Source organism: Diceros bicornis, chromosome 33 (assembly GCF_020826845.1).
Source record: "Diceros bicornis minor isolate mBicDic1 chromosome 33, mDicBic1.mat.cur, whole genome shotgun sequence".
NCBI classification, from domain to species: Eukaryota; Metazoa; Chordata; class Mammalia; order Perissodactyla; family Rhinocerotidae; genus Diceros; species Diceros bicornis.
Window position 1 is genome coordinate 34,344,035 of NC_080772.1, and position 19,819 is coordinate 34,363,853.

General features: G+C 38.7%; 2 protein-coding genes across 2 annotated transcripts in view; one reads left to right on the top strand and one right to left on the bottom strand.

Annotated features, from left to right (window-relative positions):
* The first annotated feature begins 1,307 nt into the window (after positions 1 to 1,307).
* Positions 1,308 to 19,819, top strand: part of RALYL (RALY RNA binding protein like) — a 706,869-nt gene continuing 688,357 nt past the window's right edge. The window contains exon 1 of the mRNA XM_058528955.1: positions 1,308 to 2,305. The gene's annotated coding sequence lies outside the window, so the exon portion shown is untranslated. The remainder of the gene's footprint in view (positions 2,306 to 19,819) is intronic.
* LOC131396641 (uncharacterized) overlaps positions 1,615 to 19,819 on the bottom strand; it is a 137,869-nt gene continuing 119,664 nt past the window's right edge. The window contains exons 3-4 of the mRNA XM_058529000.1: positions 2,546 to 2,965; positions 1,615 to 1,710 (exon numbers count right to left, since the gene is read on the bottom strand). Of these exons, the coding sequence (XP_058384983.1) occupies positions 1,615 to 1,710; positions 2,546 to 2,965 (516 nt within the window). The remainder of the gene's footprint in view (positions 1,711 to 2,545; positions 2,966 to 19,819) is intronic.

Sequence of the window (19,819 nt, forward strand, 5' to 3'; positions counted from 1 at the left end):
AAACAGAGAGATGCCAATTAATTCCAGACAACCCAGATTCAAAGCAGCAGAGGGAAATGATCCTCATGTGAGTATTACACAAAACTGAAGAAAAATAGATGTGTTCCAGCGCCCCAAAAGCTGATTCTTGATCAGGCAGCAATAGAAGAATCTCAACGCACCCAGCGATTGGCTGATGGAATCTTGGTTCAGGCGACAGGCATCCTAAACCAGATGCTAGGTGGAGAAATCCCTCTCTCACCCTCACCTTCAGAATCCGCGGCTCAGCCACCTGGGCTCCCGCGGGCGGCGCCGCCGCCTCACTCCTGGCGCACGTCTCCCCCTCTCGACCGTCAAGTGCGCACTCCCGCGCCGAGAGCACTAACACAATGGACTCACTTGTTTCCCTTGCACCTCTCCTTTGACTTCCAGCCCCAGCCCACAACTTGAGCAAGAGGCAAACAGGAGCCTCTTCAGCCCTGGAGCACTTCCAGACCGGCTGGGCAACACGCGCGCACACGCAGACCAAACAAACAAAGCCTGGCCCCCGAACGAACAAATTAACGCCACCCACGCCCCCACCCATCGCTCTGCCACCCGCAGAAAGAAACCCGGGACGGGGTTTCCTGAACGAGAGACGTTTGGGCTTGCAAACTGCAAACATGCCTCTCTCGTGACAGCAAGAGAGATGCTGCGCGTCCTGATGGCCATAAGATTGCTTTTACTGGTGCCGTGACAACGCCCCCAGGATCGCGCTGAGCCAGGTTCCCCGAGAACCGCGAGGGGGAAGCGCAGGTGTAGGGAGAGGGAAGGAGGGATGAGAAATGGGAAATCAGATAAACAAACAAACAAACAAACAAACAATGCCTGCGTTCAATGGGGCTTTAATAGTGAAACTTCGGGAGAGAAAGGGATGCGCTGGGTCCCCAGGTAACCACGTTGAGATGGAAAATAGATGGCTACAGAAGCAAGTGGCAGGCAACGGCAACTTCGAGGAGAGCAGCAAGTTGCTCACCTCCTCCCAGGCGCCTGATCAGCGCCCCCCCCCCCGCCCCCCGAGCCGCCCCGGCACCCGCGCCCCCATCGGAGGCGGCGCGGGCGGCGGCGACAGCAGGGTGGGCGGCAGCGGCGCGCCTCGGGCCCTGCCCGCCGTGCGTGTGCGTGTGCGTGTGCCCAGCCCCCGTGAGCGGCACCTGCTCGCCGGGCGCGCAGCGCAGGCAGCCTCGCCGCCGGTGCCGGGCCCCCGCCGCCGCCTCGCCAGCCGGAGCGGGGCTCCGCGGGCGCCTCCTCGCCGCCTCGGTCCGTCCCCGCCGCCTGCGAGTCAGCCTGGCCCCCAGTCACGTGTCCGTGCCCGAGGCAGAGCCGGAGAGAAAAAACCGCGCTCCCTTCCTTCTTCCACCGCCATACTGTATTTTATACCAAATCTCATTTTTATTCCAACATTTTACTCCCGCTCGGTGAGTACCTTCCTGGTGGCATTCTTGTCCTCTTCTTTTTTTTTTTTTTTTTGTCCTTTTTTTTTGGTTTTTGTTTTTTTTTTCTTCTTTTTTTTTTTTTCCACTTCTTTGATTATTGTTTATATTTGGGAAAGCTGGACGAGCATGGTTTTGAGCCTTTTCCTGAATCCAAGTTTTTCTAGCATGCGATGGTTCTGTAGACGAGGCGCTGTGTCCGGGAGTCCGCGGCGGCCGTGCCGGTGGGAGCGACTCCGGAGTCTGGCAGAATATGCAACTGGTTTTATGGAAAAACAACGATGTGAAGTATGGTGCCTGTTTTTTTTCCTTTGTAGACATAAAAAGCATGTTTCTAACTCTTTTTTTTTTTCTTGGGCATACTCTTTTTCTTATAAGATTTTTGTAGAGGTGGGATTTTACGGCAGTGTTTACAAGTTTGTGGTTTTGCAATACAGGTACAAACCACTGAGCAAAAAAGATATTAATTTTCTATTTTTTTGTGCCCTTTTTGGAAGCCGGTGAGAACAAATTCGTTTTTTTCCCCTCCTGTTTTTCATACCCATTGATAACATGAAACTTTTCTTGCAGCTGGTTACTGGGATTATTTTTAAGCAAAATACTTTTTTCCTCCTTTAAATTAACTATGACTTTTGCACATCCGACTTTTTTAAAAAACCGAGATAATTTTATGATAGATATCCTGATATCTATATCTATATTATCCCTTCTTTCTCTCCCTCCCCTCCCCGTAAATCAATTTTCAAATGATGGCAGTGGAAGGTTTTTCTGGAAAAAAAAAAAAAATGAAGTGCGGTTTGGTTTCCTTGTCAACGGAGGATGAAGTGAACAGCTGAGCAGCTCGCAGAGAGCAGGTACTTGGTCCCCTTGGAGGCGTTTCCCGGGTTTGCAGCGGCAACACTGGTCCTGGCAAAGAGATCTGTGTGTGTGTGTGTGTGTGTGTGTGTGTGTGCGCGCGCGCGCGCGTGTGTGTGTGCGCGCGCGCGCGCCTCCGGGCAGTGTCCGAGCCCGCGGTGGGGAAGCCGTGCCGGGAGCCAGGGAAAGCCAAAGTCTGTCCCCTGCCTCGGGATCGCGTTTGGATGCGCGCACAATACTGTCCCTCCCTCGGCTGCGCCCAGATCGGCTCCGCGGCGGGGGCGTCTGCGCGGCAGCCGGCGGGCCCCGTAAGTTCTCCGAGGGCCACTTGCAGAGCTGGAGGGGCGAGGGCCGAGGATGCGCCCGGGCGACGGGGGGAGCGGCGGCAGGGGCAGCATCCTCCCGAGGGGCTGGCTCCTGGGCACGCGGCCCGGGAGCTCGAGACCTTTCCAGATCCCCGAGGATGGCACGCTCGACTCCCGCTCCTCCTCTTGGCCATGAGTAAACAACGCAGTAGGTCTTTCCCAGCCGGCTTGGCTTGTTCCGAAGGATTTTGCTTTCTTAGCGGTGCTGTCTTTGGATCTTTCCTTTCCCTGTTGTGTTGCTTTGATTTTAAGTGCTTGCTGGCGTCTTCCAGGAGGTGGGGAAATGGTTACTTTCTACGATGGTCAGTTGGGTTTAATATTGAGGACGAAACTGTTAGTTTGCATTAATGAGATTACACCCCTAAGGTACAAAATAGCCTTTTATTTGAGTTTTAGAGAGACAGTGTTTGCCCTCGTTTTAGCCACCTGATGGTGGTTCAGTAGTTATCCACTGAGAACTGGGCAGAGGACTGGATAGGGTTGATGATGGTGGTGGTTGATTTCGGTGTGGTGGCAGCGTACAGTGCCCGGTGTTGAATGTCTTCTGTGGAATTTTATGATTGTCCTGTTGCATGTTTCCAGTATAATCTAGCACTACTTTCTGGAGATGTACCAGTTGGTAATAAAAGGCCTTTTCTGCAACTTAACAAAGTGACAGAGTCTGCTGGAAAACTTGCTGTCCCAATAAATTTCGTCTCATGCGTTAAATCTTAAAATGTGGAGGGTAACTATTATTTAAATGATTTGATTTTGAAGCTTTGATTTTCTTTCTTTTTTTTTCTTAAATGAAAAGTTCAGCCTTAAATTTATCATGTGTATATATATAATTTGGATTCTGTTAAAACGGATATAAAGCAAATGACATAACTTTTTACCTCTCTAAGTTTTCTTCTAGGTTACCTATAGACATGAAAACTAATTCCAACATACAGAAGGGCCGGTAACAGACAGGTTGATAACATATTACACTATGGCCTTTTCAGGCAAATATTTCTCTAAGTCTGTAACCTCAGTTTGTGAAATGAAAAGTTTTATGCCTATATTTCTTTACTTTTTGTAGTGAAAGAGTTAGGAGTCAAATGATCCTTTATCTGTGGAAGATTAAAATTTATTGTAATATCTAGAAAGCTATATTTTTTTTATTCATAATGAACTCTCTCATTTCAAAGGTCTTTAGAAGTTGCCGTTTGAGTTATTTTTGTACTCACAGTGGCTGTTCTCTGTTAAGGAAGTCCTGTTGCATTTATGTAGTGAAGATAGTTATGTCCTGTCTGTGGACTTCCAGATTTCATATCTTGTAGGGCATACATCTAAGATTTGACACAAATATAATATTACTAAGATTTGATTTTTTTGTGTGTGTGTAGTGGGCACATTACTAAAATGTAGTCTTTCAATATGGTTTAAACAGCTAAAAAAATGTTAAAAAAGGCACTTACAACATTCTGTGTTTTTTTTTTATCATTTTTGTCCTAGGAATGTACATAAGTAGAAATCTCATTTATTTAAAATGCAAGATAATGCATGTATATTTCTTTGCAGGTTGTAAGTCATTTAGTTCTTAGAGAGAGACAGAGTAAGTGAGAAAGGAAAAACTTGAGCAATCAAACCAGAATTTGCACTAAGGAGCAGTTGCTGCCCTAAGAGGGGAGTAGTTGTGTCTTAAGAAGCTGTACTGTATGATGTTTCCAAATGAGATTGAAACCATAAGGAGGCAGAAGACGACGTTCATAGGATTTTCATGTGGGAACAAATGTGTAGTTGTACTTTGAATTCTGTAAATAAGGATCATGCTTTAGTCATCTTAAATTTTCGTTGTTGATTATATTATATATCTAGGTTACATTTCTATCTATTACATTCAGATTTTTGAAATTTCCCCCTCCATGAATCATATGGGGAATTCTACAACTCTTTAAACTGGTCACCTATTCTATGAGTTTTTTGGTGTAAAATCTTTGAATGTGGTATCCTAGAGTTAGCACCGCCTATTGGTTTCTCATGGAAGAATACTACTGTTCTTTCATTTAGCAAGCAACTCATCCAGATTCTGATCAACTTAATCATGCAGATTGTTTTCAACTGCTTATTGAGAGAAAAAAATTACTTTGCAAGGAAAGAGGGCTTGGGAGGTGAAGGTGGGGAGTGAGGGAAAGAAGATATAGAAATTGTCTTTTGGACCACTAACTGACCTTAAGTATTTTATTATCTGAATTGTGACAAAGAAATCATCACAAACTTAAAACACCCTGTTAAATTTCTTAGAACTTTTATATGGGATGCCAAATTTGGATATTTTGAAAAATCCTGGATTACTGAATTAATTTTACAGTTTCTTTCCCAGTCTGGAACATTGTAGAGAAAGAAAACTGCAGTTAGAGTTCTGTCTTGAGTGTGTGGTCTGTCCAAGTGTTTTTAAAAGAAGAAAGTTTCATCATTAAGAATAAACATTTAATTACTTCTTATATTTATTCTTACACGGATATAAGCTAGCAAGTAGCACACTGATTTTTTTCTCAGTATGCATGAAGCAGCCACACTGGTGGTGTTATATATAAGGGGGAAAAGTTTCAAGCACATATTTATCAAGGTACTCTTATATTCTTAACTACAAAAGATATATAGCCTTTTTTAAAAAAAGATAGTTTATGTTCTCTAATTTTTATGAAAGGCTAGTGGTTTAAATAGCTACTATATTTATGCAAACAAACAATGCCTTTAGAATATAAAAATAATGGAATAGGAAAATAATGTGCATGCATTTGATATACCAAAAAGATTATATTTTCCTAGTTAAAAGAATCTTGTGCTATATGGATAACTGTTTCTTAAATAAAATAATCACTTTTCAATGCAGTTAGTAAAAAGCGTGTGGAAAAGCTCCTATGTCTATTACGTCCTTGCAAGCATTGCACTTGAGTAAAAGTGGGATGGTGCTTTGTTTACCTTGTACTGATACTGTAAGCAGCTAATGATACAGTGCATCAAGTCAAATCAGACTCTACATTGGAACCAGAGGAGAAGTGAAGTGGATATTTAGCATTGTTTGCATGAAAAAGGGAAATTGAAGAAACTATTTTAATTACAATGTAATTAATTTATTCTCCTCTCTGACTTTTGAAAACTTTTATTTTTCAATGATGATGAGCTGTCACTTTAAAAAATACAGTTATTTCTTCACTTCTTTTATCACACATCGATGAAGAAAATTCTATTTTGTATAACAAAAGTGAGGTCATGATGAATTTTATTCTTCTGTTTATGGCACTCAGGAAAGTAAATAAAAACTAATTTAAAAAATTCCTTCCTGATATGAAGTTACTGTTACCGTTTTCTTCTTGTTTCATTATTATGATTTCTTCTTCTGGTGACTTGCACAAATGCCTTTAAAATCCTGTTTTCATAATTCAGGATGATTTTTTTAATTTAATAAATTTCTCTGCAATAATTGACAGTTGCAATGTAAACTTTCACATTATACTGACAAGGAGGACAATTAGTTTTGCTACACCATGATTTTGAGAACAATAGTTATTAGATAAAATTTAACTAAAAGCTAATTTCTGAGTGTACCCAAAGCTAGTTACACCTTTAACAACTGTTAATAAATATAATATTTGTCATCACTCTTCTTTTTAATGTTAAATTTGACCTGCAGAAAACATATATCTAACCCAGCTATTGCCAACTTTTAGTAGTTTTGCTCATTCTCACAGCTTTTAGATTTTCAGGAAAATATTGGGGAATTGTTTTTGTTGTTCATTTGTTTTGTGAGACTTATGTTAAATAGCAAAGTTACATTGTGGAAAATTGATTTTGTGTTTTTCTGATTCTCCCCCAATTTTAAAGTTGTTTGTTTGCTTTGCATTATCTTGCTGTCTTTTGGGACAGAATCCTGGAAATTATGGAGGTGCTGATTTCTTTGTTCTCTCCATTCCCAGCCAGAGAAAGGGCAGTGAGAGAACCTCAGTTAGTGTTTAGGATAAATGTCTTCTGCCCTGTCCTTGCAGACTGCTTAGCTGGGGTCGAGACTGCAAGATTTATTTCTTGGGCCACGTGTCAATCTAAATGGAGAGGAGAATTATAGTGGAGAACATGGAAACCCTGTCCTGCTTTTCCGAAAGATGAAATAGAAGAAGGCATGACTGAGCACTAAAGAAACACCAGAGATTTTATTTGCATTAATATGTTTTGTAAAATTACATCTAACTCATCATTTACTTTTTTTTTTGCTTAGAATAATATATTTGAATATTTTGTCTGCACTTTAACAGTGGAAATTAATTGCATTCATACATAATCCATGTGTTCAGAGAAATGTTATACACATTTTGATAGCCATATGCTAAATTATAACAGGAACAACATATTTTTGAGTCAGTTTGGAAATTGTTAACAGGCTGGAGTAGGGAAAGGCTGTTTTCCCATTAAATCAAGGTGAGAGGAAAAGAAAAGGAGGGCTGATGTTTATTGATATGCCTGGTGAATGCACTTGCATTTGTTTTTCCCCTCCCTGAGGAGGTAGTATCACCATTATTTTGTTTTTGAGGAAAGCTGAGGCTTGGAGATATAACTTGATCAGACCACAGGTAGTCAAGGGGTAAGTGACAGGAGGGTCTGCATTGACACCTCCTGACCCTCCTCCCTTCTGTATACCAGTGTTCCATTTGTGGAGAGGAAAATTTTTGTTGTTTCATTTAATATAAAACAGTATATATATATATATTTATTCTTGGTACGTTATTTAAAATGACTGTAGTTTGGCAAGTTTTCACTAGTGTTTTGCTGTGGCCAGAAATAACAGAAAATGGCACCATTTACCCAGACTCTTCCTGGTCCTGAAAGGGCCGTCAGGTAACCATGCCATTACACATCTCTCTAGGACTATAGGATTTTTCTGAAGAGAGCCCAATACGTGGAAATTTGTGCTCTGTGGTGGAAACAAAATAGACGGTTCTGTGTCTGCAGTGGCTCTGCAGCGGCCCTGGGAAAAGCACTCAAAAAATATTTACTTACTGAGTACAAAATGTAGTCTCTACTCTTGAAGCTTTTCCAGTGTGATGTGGAAAATTAGACTTTTGCACAAGGAAAACTAAACAGCCAATTCTTTCATAACACATCAAGTCTATAAATATAGGTGTCTCTTCTGTCTACCAGCATCTCGCTATCAACATCATTTCCACCTCAGAATTTCACTGTTACACATATTTGGATGTGACATTTTTCAAGCTCATTTTATCTGTTTGTTAATAAGATAAAACGCATATAGCTGTAACAGGTTATTTTAGGATGCTATTTTTAATTGCCTCTTCAAATGGATGAAAAAGTCTTCCATTAATAAATAGTTTCTTTGAAACTTCAAAAAGTGAATATTTTCTAATAAAGGATGGAAAACATAAACCACATTGGAGACAGTGTGAATGAACGTGATGAAATGGATTTCAAAGATGGTAAATCTGTAAGTCCTTAAAATCAGTGGATCTGGAGGCCACGATGAAGGGAGTATTAAGGTTGACTTTGAGTTTTGGAATCTGGATATCTTGAAAACTAGTGGGAGAAAACCACTAGAAAATAAAAATACCTAGAGGAGAGCCTGATTTGATCGGGGGTGGGAGAAGGGTTCGGTTTTGGACATATCACCAACTTGAAGTTCCAACAGTAACTACTGGATAAAATGACTGACGTGCAATTGAAATTTGGGTCTAGAGCTAGAAAACACACTGAAAGCTAGAAAGAGATGCTACAAAATTAGCTACATTAGAACGTTAGAAGGGAATAACTCCGCTAAAGGCAAAAATTTGGGAAACACCTGCATTTTCCTGAAGGGATGTAAAAGGATTTGGTTCAAGGCAGAAAAAGAGCAAGAGGAGGATGGGCACTTAAACTTAGGAGAGTGTGTGTAAAGAGAGAAGTATTGTTGAGCAGGGCGAATGCTGCATAGGCTTAAAGGAAGGTGAGGCCTCAGGAAGAGGTCCTTGAATCTGTCATTAATAGTCGTTAATTTTAAGAAGAAACTAAGTGAATGAGACATATTAGACTTGAACAAACGAAAAGGCAGTCCATGATTCTGGATATAGTGTGACAGCAGCATAAAGAGGTCAGTTCCCAAGATTGTGTGTGTCAACGTACTTGTGTGTGTGTGTGTTTGTGTATGTGTGTGCACGTGCATGTAACGTGATCCCAATAGGAAGAACAGTAAGAAGTTGTTCTGGAACTAGGTAAATTGATTTTAAATTATATATAGAAAAATAAAAAAGCAGGCATGGCCCAGATAATTCTGAAAAAGAAGAGCAAAGAGGGGGCTAATGTATCAGATATTAAAATATACTATAAAGCTTTCTAAAATAAATATATTTACTAGCTCTGTCTGCTGAAAAGGCTTCCAAGCAGTGTCTCTCCAAAAACAATGAATACTTCTAGTGCACAGATCATGGCTTCTAAATACCATTTCCCACTCAAGGGACAGAGGTCTTTAGAGAATTGGCTGATTCCCCAAGTATGGGCAGAAAAAGTAGAAGATGAGCCTGGGATATCTCCCTGTGTCAGAAAGCAAGGAAATACCCCAAAACAAATGAGGTTGTATCAGCCTTATTTGTAAACTGTTACCTAAACGGGAGCCAGCTTGAAGGGCCTTCCAGTTGTCAAATTCAGATAAACTTGAACATCAAGAGTTGTTGGTTTGCAGGCTTGGGAGTTTCCTGGGTGAAATTGGAAACTGGTCTCTGTACTGTGGGCAAGGAGAGATGGAAGAAGGAGGCAGGCTACTCCAGATCGGTAGGTGGCAGGTGTAGTAAGCAAGGGAACTTATGTAGGAGGCTTGTCTTGGGCGTCTGCAAGACAAGTACATCTCTGTTCCTGTTTGCCAGAATCTTAAAAGTTTATAAAGAGGCCTTAACTGGGTTCAGTCATGAATTCAGTTCAGGTGGTCTCAACAAAACTTTACTCTCTCAAGCCTGCATCCTTGAAATGGCTCCTAGTGTGGGAACGGTGGGTGGAATGTACCTTCCAAGGACAGGGCAGGGGGTGAGGAGCCTCTGGTTGCCCAGATCCAGCTCTCAGGTCAACCCGTGGTCGTGTCCTCTCATGACCTCCTCCAACAAGAGTGACTATAACAGGTTATAAAACATTGAATAAAGTAAAATCCGTAGTAATACTCTAAATAAAAAATATTAAAAAGAAAACAATTCTGATAGTAATTAAATTGAAATAAATGGTTAGACTGCTTTTTAGGAGGAGCTCTTTTCTAGTTGATGAGGGATAGCTCTTCTTTACAAAATAATGTGAATTAATAAATGTAAGAAATGCTAGAATTAGAAAATTACTGTTTGTAACTCCCAGTGAAATAAATGATTCAGGCAAGGATCATCAACAGGTGCTAAAACCATCAGTTGAGTATTTTGGGAGATAATGTATTCTCATGGTACTCAAGTATGACTTCTTAATTGCATCTGGCAGTCACCTTGTTAATAACTGAGTGATCAAACCCAGCATCATTAATAGACAGCCTGACGCCATGAGCCTCCTGATGGATGCAGTGTGAAGTCTACAGCTCCATTTGTGAAATATTGTTACCAGAACATTTAAGCTGAATCTAATAAAACCTGTTTAGACTTCTAGTTTACAGAAAAATACAGGGAAAGAGGAATAGGTTAAACTAAACCATGAAGAAATAATCAAACAAATTCACAAGATTTAGTATTCTGCACTGAAGATGCCAGACATGTGTATCTCTTCACATGTCATTCACATGCCCAGTCTCTTCAAAAGTCATTGTCACTGTGGAGACTTTTCTAGAGTAAAAGAGACTGAAGACAACCAAATGCAGTGCTTGAAGCTTTATTTGATCCTAATTAAGAACAAAAAAGCAGGATATAAAAGATCAAATTTTGGTAGAATTGGGAAAATTTGCATATGGGCTAGATAATAAATGATTTTAAGAGATGCATGCTGAATTATTTAGGGATAAATGCCACGATGTCTGGAACCTAATTTCATGAGTCATTGTAAAGTGTGTGTGTGTGTGTGTGTGTGTAAAGCAAATCAGCATTTGTTAATAATTTTTGAATCCAGGTAGTGGTTGTGCAGATTACATTGTATTACTCTTTCAAATTATCTGTTTGTTTGAATTTTTTCAGTAAAAGTGTTGAAATCTATTAGTTGTCATTGAGAAAAAATATGCACATGAGGGTTAAATAGAAGCAGAAGTCGAGATGTCTATATTTATGGTCATATGGGGTCTTGAAGATATGAAGGCAAGAAGTAAGTGAAGTTTAATGTTAAATTGTGGGAATGAAACATTACTCAAGGTGGAGCTGGCTCGTTGGCGTAGTGGTTGAGTTCACCCGCTCTGCTTCAGCGGCCTGGGGTTCAACCGCAGGTTTGGATCCCGGGCACAGACCTGTGCACTGCTTATCCAGCCATGCTGTGGCAGGCATGCCACATATAAAGTAGAGGAAGATGAGCACAGATGTTAGCTCGGGGCTAATCTTCCTCACACAAAAAAAATTTTACTCAGAGGAGTAATATTCTTGAAGGAAGGATATATTTTTAAGCCAGAATAAAGAAAATCTGAGTGTGTATTCAGTGTTTTCAGGATGGTATCCGCTGGCACGAAGAGATGGAGATATAAGAGGGAGGAAGGTCATTTTCAGGAGCAAGTTTCAGAATGTTCTAAGAAGGTTGATGTGATCAATAATAGTACAAGAAGAGCTTGGTCACATCTTAGAAGTGGAAGGAAATTGAATCAGTTCCTTAGTTCATTTTATTCATTATTTATTTAGCCTTATTCTGGAGGATGGGGATTCACTGGTAAATGAGACTAATAACGACCCTGACTGCAGGGAGTTTGCCTCTAGTGGTGACTTTTGTCTTCCCAGATAAGTGCAAGGTGGTATGTTGAGATGAACTGGTATGGGGAATAGCAGCTCGGGGAATGTAGCAGAGAACATGCAAGAAATCTAAAAAAGATTCTAGAGCCATAGGGAGGAACGTGGCAAAATTAACAACAATCTGTTGTCACTTTAGTCAACACAATTGAATCCCTTTCTCTAGCAGCACTTAACAGTCTGTAATCTGAATGGGTCAAGCAAACAACTGAGGTTTACGTGATTGGGAGATTAGCAAGGAGTGCCTAATGTAAAACAAAGAGCTGGGCTTTCTGGAGATAGTGAGCACACGGTAGAAAAGACTGACCGTAAATCTGGGCTGGGAGAGGGGGCAGGCGCATCTCCAGGAGAGGAAAAAACTAAGAACAGGTGAGATTCGAAAGGCTGAAGGTCAGGATGAAAACTAATAGCAAGTTCACTGTTTTTAATAGAATGAGAGAGGTCCAAGGATGGATGGTTTTGGTCAGAGGAGGATGTTATATTTCTAGATTTTGAAAGTGGAGCAGAGTCAAGTGATGAACAAATTTTAGAGTTTGGGAAGACATGTAGCTAACTAAGGCAGGTGCTGCTGATGTTGAAAAGTTAAAGTGTTGTGAGGAGAGACTGAATGTTAAAGGTGTAAGTTAGAGAAAGGGGATTATTTAAAATCCATATTTGCATGACAGGGAAAAAGGTGGAAAGGAAAACTTTAAAATGAGTGCTAGAAGTATCCATGACATTCCTGGAGGTTTATGAGGAATTGATGCCATAAAGGAATTTTTTTTTTTTTCATGTATGACTTCTAGGATTTTAGTCCTTTCTTTTGGAGCATTATGAAGAAACCGTAGAAAAGTAATGTGTGTATTTATCTTGTTTGTGTTTGATTAGAATTTTCAGCTAATACAGAAATAAATTCTGTGGAGGATACTGCAACCCAGAGTTGAGTATGGTAAGGAGGTCATTGACCAGAACCAGGGAAACTAATATAGGATCCTACAATTAAATATTTTCTAAGTATGACAGCAAATGATTGGGATTGAACAGGTTAAGGAATGTTTGTTAATATATTTTGTCGTCTAGTTCAAACTTTTTTTTTTTAATCAGAAGTCCAGTTAGCAGGTAGATGGACAGTGGCTGTTGTTACCGCTGGTTCTGTTGCTGTGTCTGCTGCCACCTCACTCCATTTATAGATCGTCCCTTCTGGACCAGACTGACTGCTAAATGCTTAGTCATGATGTGCCTCATCTCTGTAACACGTGGAAGAATATATTATTATCCTAGACAGTAACATCTAGGAGGAAATTGAGGATCAGATAGGTGACTTGTCACATATCTCAGTGCTGTCATATGGCTGAGTGAAAATCTGAACCCAAGCCTTTTTGGCTCCACAACTTGAATGTCCACCTCCGCGCCTTGTTTAAAAGATGGAGAAAAAGAGATACTTTGATTGCTACATCAATAAGTCAGTGACATCTATTTAATAAAATAGACACACTCACAACAGCTCCCTGTGTATGGAAGACTTAAAAACACACAGTGCTTTTGTTTAGAACTGGGCTGCAGTAGGTTCCCATTCTTGTCCTTTTCAGAGTCTTCTCAATGTTTCTGCTCTGGTCATAATTGTGAGATTTCGAACACTTCGTCATTCATTCTGCCACGATTTGTTGGGAATCTGCTATATCTAAGTCACTGTGTTTTAGGAGATCTAAAAAAGTTTAAAAACAGAACAAGATACAGGACGTACCCTCATGAACTGATCATTTACTTGGGAAGGGAAATGGTGCCCGTGAAAAGTGACAATGCGTAGAGTTATCAGAGTTAAGAAAAATGGAGATGATTGTTTATGGTTATTTAGATTATTAAGGCACGGGAAAAATGTGGAATGCGGTGCCTCCTCCTGTTCTCCAGTGGTTTGTGATGTCCTTGGGTGGGGAGATTTGACAGTACTTGCTTTACACTGTGTTCCAAGTCAGGGATCTATGAGAGCATACGGGGACATGTGTAGTGGGAAAAGTAAAAGGGCCGAGGAGGAGGACACAAGCAACAAAAAGACTTAGAGAGGGCCATCCGGAGGGAAAATTGGCAGATGAAAAGGAATGATAGATTTTTTGAGGAAAAAGAGAGGTTAGCAGTAAAGAGAGAAAATTGATGGTAAGTGTGTGATTGTGTTTATACACATTTTATGTGCTAAAATAGAGTCCGTTGTTTGGGAAATGAATTTTATTTTGGAATATATTAAGATTACTCAAAATTTCAAATAAAAATATCTTATTTGAAACTCTTAAATACTATAAAAAATATAAAATGAGTTCAGAAATATCTATGCTTTTAGATTTTTTAGATGGACAACAATATAGCTTTATTAATAATTTGGATTAGGTGAACCAACAGTATGAAAGTATTTTGTTTAATTTCTGAACCCATTCCATCGTGTTTTCACTCTTTGAATTTTAAAATTGCTAGATCTTCTCTCCCTATTCCAGACCTCTCCCTTGACATTGTCACAATTCTAGAAAAAAAAAAAAAAGAAAGAAGAAAAAAGAAAGGGCAGAAGAGGGGAGAGGGGAAGTAGAGGAGGAAGGCGGCAAAAGCAACGGCAAGGCGTTCTCTAGATCAGCACTATCCAGGAGAAATGCTGTATAATGCAAGCCACGAAAGCAGGCCACCACAGATCATTTTAATCTTCTAGAAGACACATTAAAAAAGTAAAAAGAAAGAGATGAAATTAATTTTCATTATATATGTATATATGTTTTTGGTGAGGAAGGTCAGCCCTGAGCTAACATCCGATGCCAATCCTCCTCATTTTGCTGAGGAAGGCTGGCCATGGGCTAACATCCGTGCCCATCTTCCTCTACTTTATATGGGACGCCGCCACAATATGGCTTGATAAGTGGTGCGTCCGTGCGCGCCTGGGATCCGAACCTGTGAACCCTGGGCTGCTGAAGCGGAGTGCGCCCGCCGCTTAACTGCTGTGCCACCGGGCTGGCCCCCCATAATATATTTCCTGTAACCCAATCTATCAAAAATTATCATTTCAACATGTAATTAATATAAAACTATTTTAAAATATTCTACATTTTTTTGTACTAAGTCTTTGAAATCCACTTTGTATTTTACACATAGAGCACAGAACTAGCCGCGTTTCAAGTGCTCAGTAGCCGCATGTGCTAGGGGCTGCCTCACAGGAGGATGCAGATCTGGAGGGTCAGAGGTTTCAGGACTGTGTCATGTTTTTAAATTCTTGTTGGCGTCTTGTTTCTTACCAGAGATTAGCCGAGATATATTTCTAAAATACTCTCTGATTGTCTCAATCTTAGCTTTCACTTTTTATTAAGAATCTAAACTGAAGTCCATTGAAGTTCATTTTTGCTAAAAAGTGATCTGCAAATATGGTCAGTATTTTGCGGAAATATTAACATTTATTCAATAAATGCTTCTTGAAAATCCGCTTTTTCACCATTCTCTGTGTCATGAGAATGGAGCTTTCAGTGAAGAAGGGACAGACAGGGATGAATTCTGTAAAAGGTAAAAATATAGTTCAGGGTTAAAATGGTATCTTATTTTGTACTAAATCAGAGGATTTATTTCCTTATGTAATTCCACTCACAAAATATGACTCATAATAAAGTGAATGAAGTCAAACTAATATTTAATGACCTGTATGTAGCATGACACAGTAACTGAAAGAAACATGTCAAGTTTATGGAATATTATGATTTGTGTAATCTCCAAGATTAAAGAGATTTAGTATCTTTGATTAAAACTTATGAATCACCAATCTGATGGGGAAATATAAGCGTTGAATTTTGTTTCATTATCTCTCTTTATTTGGTTATTTTAGAGCTGAGCGTATGTCAGTATTCCTTTTACAAGGTGTGTCTTTGTGGTGAAGGGAATATGATCTTGTGAATGTGTGTGAGCCAGTGGGGCGGGGAATTAACTGCTTATAAACAGCTTTATGAAATAGTATTAGGTGTCTAGTTGCTGTACAGAATCAGATTAGAAGGAGTCATTCTCATTCTTTTTTGCACATTTATTTGATACTGTGTCTCTTTGTCCCTAAAAGATGCGTGACATTATTAAATTTACATAAATTTTACTATGAGGTAGATTTCCTGTTTTTGATACCCATGAAGGGCGTTCGAAATGCTGAAAGCATGTTACTTCAAGATTTGGGGTTCTGAGTTTTGGACTGAATGTGCCATGGTCTTCATTCAGACGTATAACTACATAGCTAATTTGTTTCAAACTATTAATGAACCAGTAATATGTTTGTTTCCTTCATGTCAAAAATGTTGTGAACTTAATATCTTTACTTATAGAGTGAGCATTATATTGATCTGTCTATCAGATCTTCAATTGGGGGATTATTCCTCAGTTCCTTTTGATCTGTGGTAAATGAGAGGCAGTTTACTATATGTAGCAGAAGCTTGAAATTCCATAATCTCGGGTTAGGTTTATAGCATACCTGGGAGGAAAGATAGCTTTGGGTTTGTTACAAGTGAAAATAAATTGTTTGGCCTTATAATTTTCTTTAAATAAAGAGCAGGAAGTGATATAGAATATTATTCATTCTCAAAATCCAAATTTTTAATTTTATACTTCTTTACATGGTTTTCCTCCAGACAACTAGATTGATGCACATATTCTAAATAAATGCATATCTTTTAAAAAATGAAATGAAAAGGAAAAATTCTCAGAAAGTCTTACAGGGAAGCACTGTTATTGTGCTAGTGTTGATATTGAAACTTTAATCACACGCTAGCGAGAAGATTCAAAATTGCATCCCCCTGTGTATTCATATTATTTGGTATATAACCTTTCAGTTTTTGTTTAGATAAGTAATGATATAATTTATCATAAACACTTGTAATTATGTAATACATTGTATAATTTATATAGTTTACATATAATAATCACATAAATGTATATATATAATATTATAGTTAGAACTTTTCTTCACTTAAAATATACATTAAACACAGTCATTAACTGTTATTTGCAACATAATTTTAATGGTTATATAGTATTTCACTGTAGTAATGTACTTTGCCATACCCTATTGCAAATATTTTAGTTGGTTCTTTTCACTCTTTCTTTTGATTGTTATTTTAAATAATGTGTATTCCCATACTTAAATCTTTCTGTGTTTGTATTATTTCAATGTTGTAGCATGATATACACTTTTAATTTATGTGAATTCATACGTTCTTTGGTCATATTTTTGGTGAAAACACAAGTGTAGCGCTTCACTCAGTGTTTAACCATAAATTTGTCTTCTTATGCAACAATGGCGGAAAAACTGACTGGGTTGGACTTACTTATAGATGATGTAAAAAACATGAAATCGTGTGTAAGTAGTATCTGATCTGTCGAAGGTATTTTCAGGAGCAATTTTTACATACGTATCATGATGACTTTAGAACCTAACTAGTAGGAAATAGGCTGTGCAATTGCATTTTGTAGAATATTTTTCTTGCATAGGCAGTGACATTTTGAACATTTAATTAAAAAATTTACCAAACATCTTTAAATGTTATAATGATTTCTTAATATTTTCACCATCTATATGTGTGTTGACTTTTGAATACTGTGGTTGCTTAGTAGCAAAAATAACACTTTTTTTGGTAATATATCACTCATAGGTGAAAATTACTTGAAACATATAACATAAAAATAGTATTATGTGGGAAAAGAGTAGAGACATCAAAGCTCTTTTTTTTTTTTTTGAGAGGAATATCAGCCCTGAGCTGACATCCGTGCTAATCCTCCTCTTTTTGCTGAGGAAGACCGGCTCTGAGCTAGCATCTACTGCCAATCCTCCTCCTTTTTTTTCACCAAAGCCCCAGTAGATAGTTGTATGTCATAGTTGCACATCCTTCTAGTTGCTGTATGTGGGACGCGGCCTCAGCATGGCCAGACAAGCCGTGTGTCCGTGTGCGCCCAGGATCCGAACCCGGGCCGCCAGTAGCGGAGTGTGCGCACTTAACCGCTAAGCCATGGGGCCGGCCCCAGAGCTTTTTATTAATCATTTCCAACAACGCAACAAAAGAATGTTAGTTATTTTCAAAAATAAAAGGAAATGAGAAGGATGCTCCTGGCATTGACCATTTATCACACAGGTGATTGGGTTTCTTACCTGCCACAGGGAGAGTGCCTGGTGCCGTGAATCTTTTCTAGAGAAGAGAGGCTGTACATGCTTTTCCTCCTTTTAAGTCCTGTTGAATTGCCAGGATGACTAGAGTTTGCTGAAAAGAACCATTTGGTGTCCTGTTTCATGTATGTTTGTGTGTGTGTGTGTGTGTTGCGTGATTCAAAATAGAATTCTGGAAAGTACAGGAAAAAAATGATAACTTTTCCAGAAGATTATTCTAAACTAATCTTACTGGAATTTTTAAATGCTTTTCTTTCATTTACTCATGGGTTAACTAGGGTTTTCTTCCATCGCATTGTTGATGGTGGTAGTAAAACATGGTGCTACTCAAAATATAGTCTGTGGCCTCTTGGTTGCTGGTTGGAGACAAGCAATTGAGGCTTCCCTAGCAGTTTTACAGAATAATTTTATTCACGTTGTATGTCTTTAATTTTTTTCCTTATTTTTCTAGCAATTTATTTTTATTGTATTTTATAAAATATTGGTTTAGGATTGGTTGGAAATATCAAAAAGGTCATTCACCACAAACTGCTTGAGAGGCACTGGTACAAAACATAGCACATTGCACTTATGCATTTTTAGTCCTTTCTAGGTTATATAATTCTTAAAAATAAAGACTGTAATTCTTTCAATCACTAACTTACGTTCATTCATTCATTCATAAACACTTATGAATTGACATAGTGTTAGTTACTGATACACAGAATGAATAAAACATTGTCCCATTCTCAGTGGGTTCACAATCTCTGGGGAGACTCACTGTATGAGGGTAGTTGCTCCAGTGCTTATGGATTCAGTAAACATTCCTAGAATTTAATTGTATTATTTAAATGAATATGTATGTATATGTGTGTGTATATATATGCATATATTTCATTGTATGTATATATGTGTGTGTGTGTATATAAACTTACAATGTTGTTCGTTTTATAAACCTCTGGCATCATATGTGAATTGCGTAAAATTTCAAAAGTAATTATCACAGGCAACTCGTATTGCAATATTCTTATAATTTAATAATTCTGAATAAAAACAGAGAAATATCATGTAGAGACTGATATTCTCTCAGTAGTTCACCCAAAAGATCTGAGCAAATATCAGAATCATCTGTTGATGGATAGAGCTCCAGCTCAAAAAGAAAAGGAAAGACAAACACCAAAAATTCATCTTTTTTCTTTTCAGATTAAAATATCTGGGAGAATATTGATAAATTAAAATCTATAAATAATATTTTGTGGTTGTCAAAATAAAATATGGGGAAATGAGATATTTTTTCGTCTTTACAAAGATTACACGTATTTTGACTCGGTTCCTGTTGAACACATACAAACTTGCATTGTAACTACGCATGTTATTACTGCCCATGGATACATATTTTTACGAATCTCTGATCCACATCAATTTTGCCCGAGTCAAGTTACTTTGCTTTACGTTTGCCCATTTGTTTGTTGTTTGTTTTTACAGAAATGTCATCTCACTATACTGTGTTCCCCAAAGTACCACTGTGATATTTTGTTTTTCCATATTTGGTGAATTCTTAAATATATCTGTTTTGTGCATACCATATGTTCAACTACTGTCTCACATTTCTTCATAAAGCTTATATGGGTATTTCTATAATTACTTCCAAAAATAATTCTGAAGAGATAATTTTAGTAAGCAAAGGGGGTGTTCAGTGTTACTAGGTTTAGAAGATAATATATAATAGTTATTTGAATTCTTACCGTGGGCTAGGCATACAAATATGCCTAGGTCTCTGAAGTCTGTTATTTTTATTCCTATTTTATGGATGATGGACTGGAGGATCAGAGGGATTAAGTTACTTGCCCAAGGTAAGAGGCCTAGTAAGTAGCAGAGCTAAAACTTCAGCCCAGGTCAATCTGCTTCTGAAAGCCTCTAATGCTGAACCACTAGGTTACTTTCATCTTGTAATATATGCTATATTAACTAGGATTTGATTATTTATAAATATGACCCTTTGTCTTAGTCTGTTTGGGCTGCTATAACAGAATACCATAGACTGGGTGGCTTATAAACAACAGAAGTCTATTTCTCACAGTTCTAGAGGCTAGGAAGTCCAAGAACAAGGTACCGACAGATTCAGTGTCTCATGAGACCCCCTTTCTG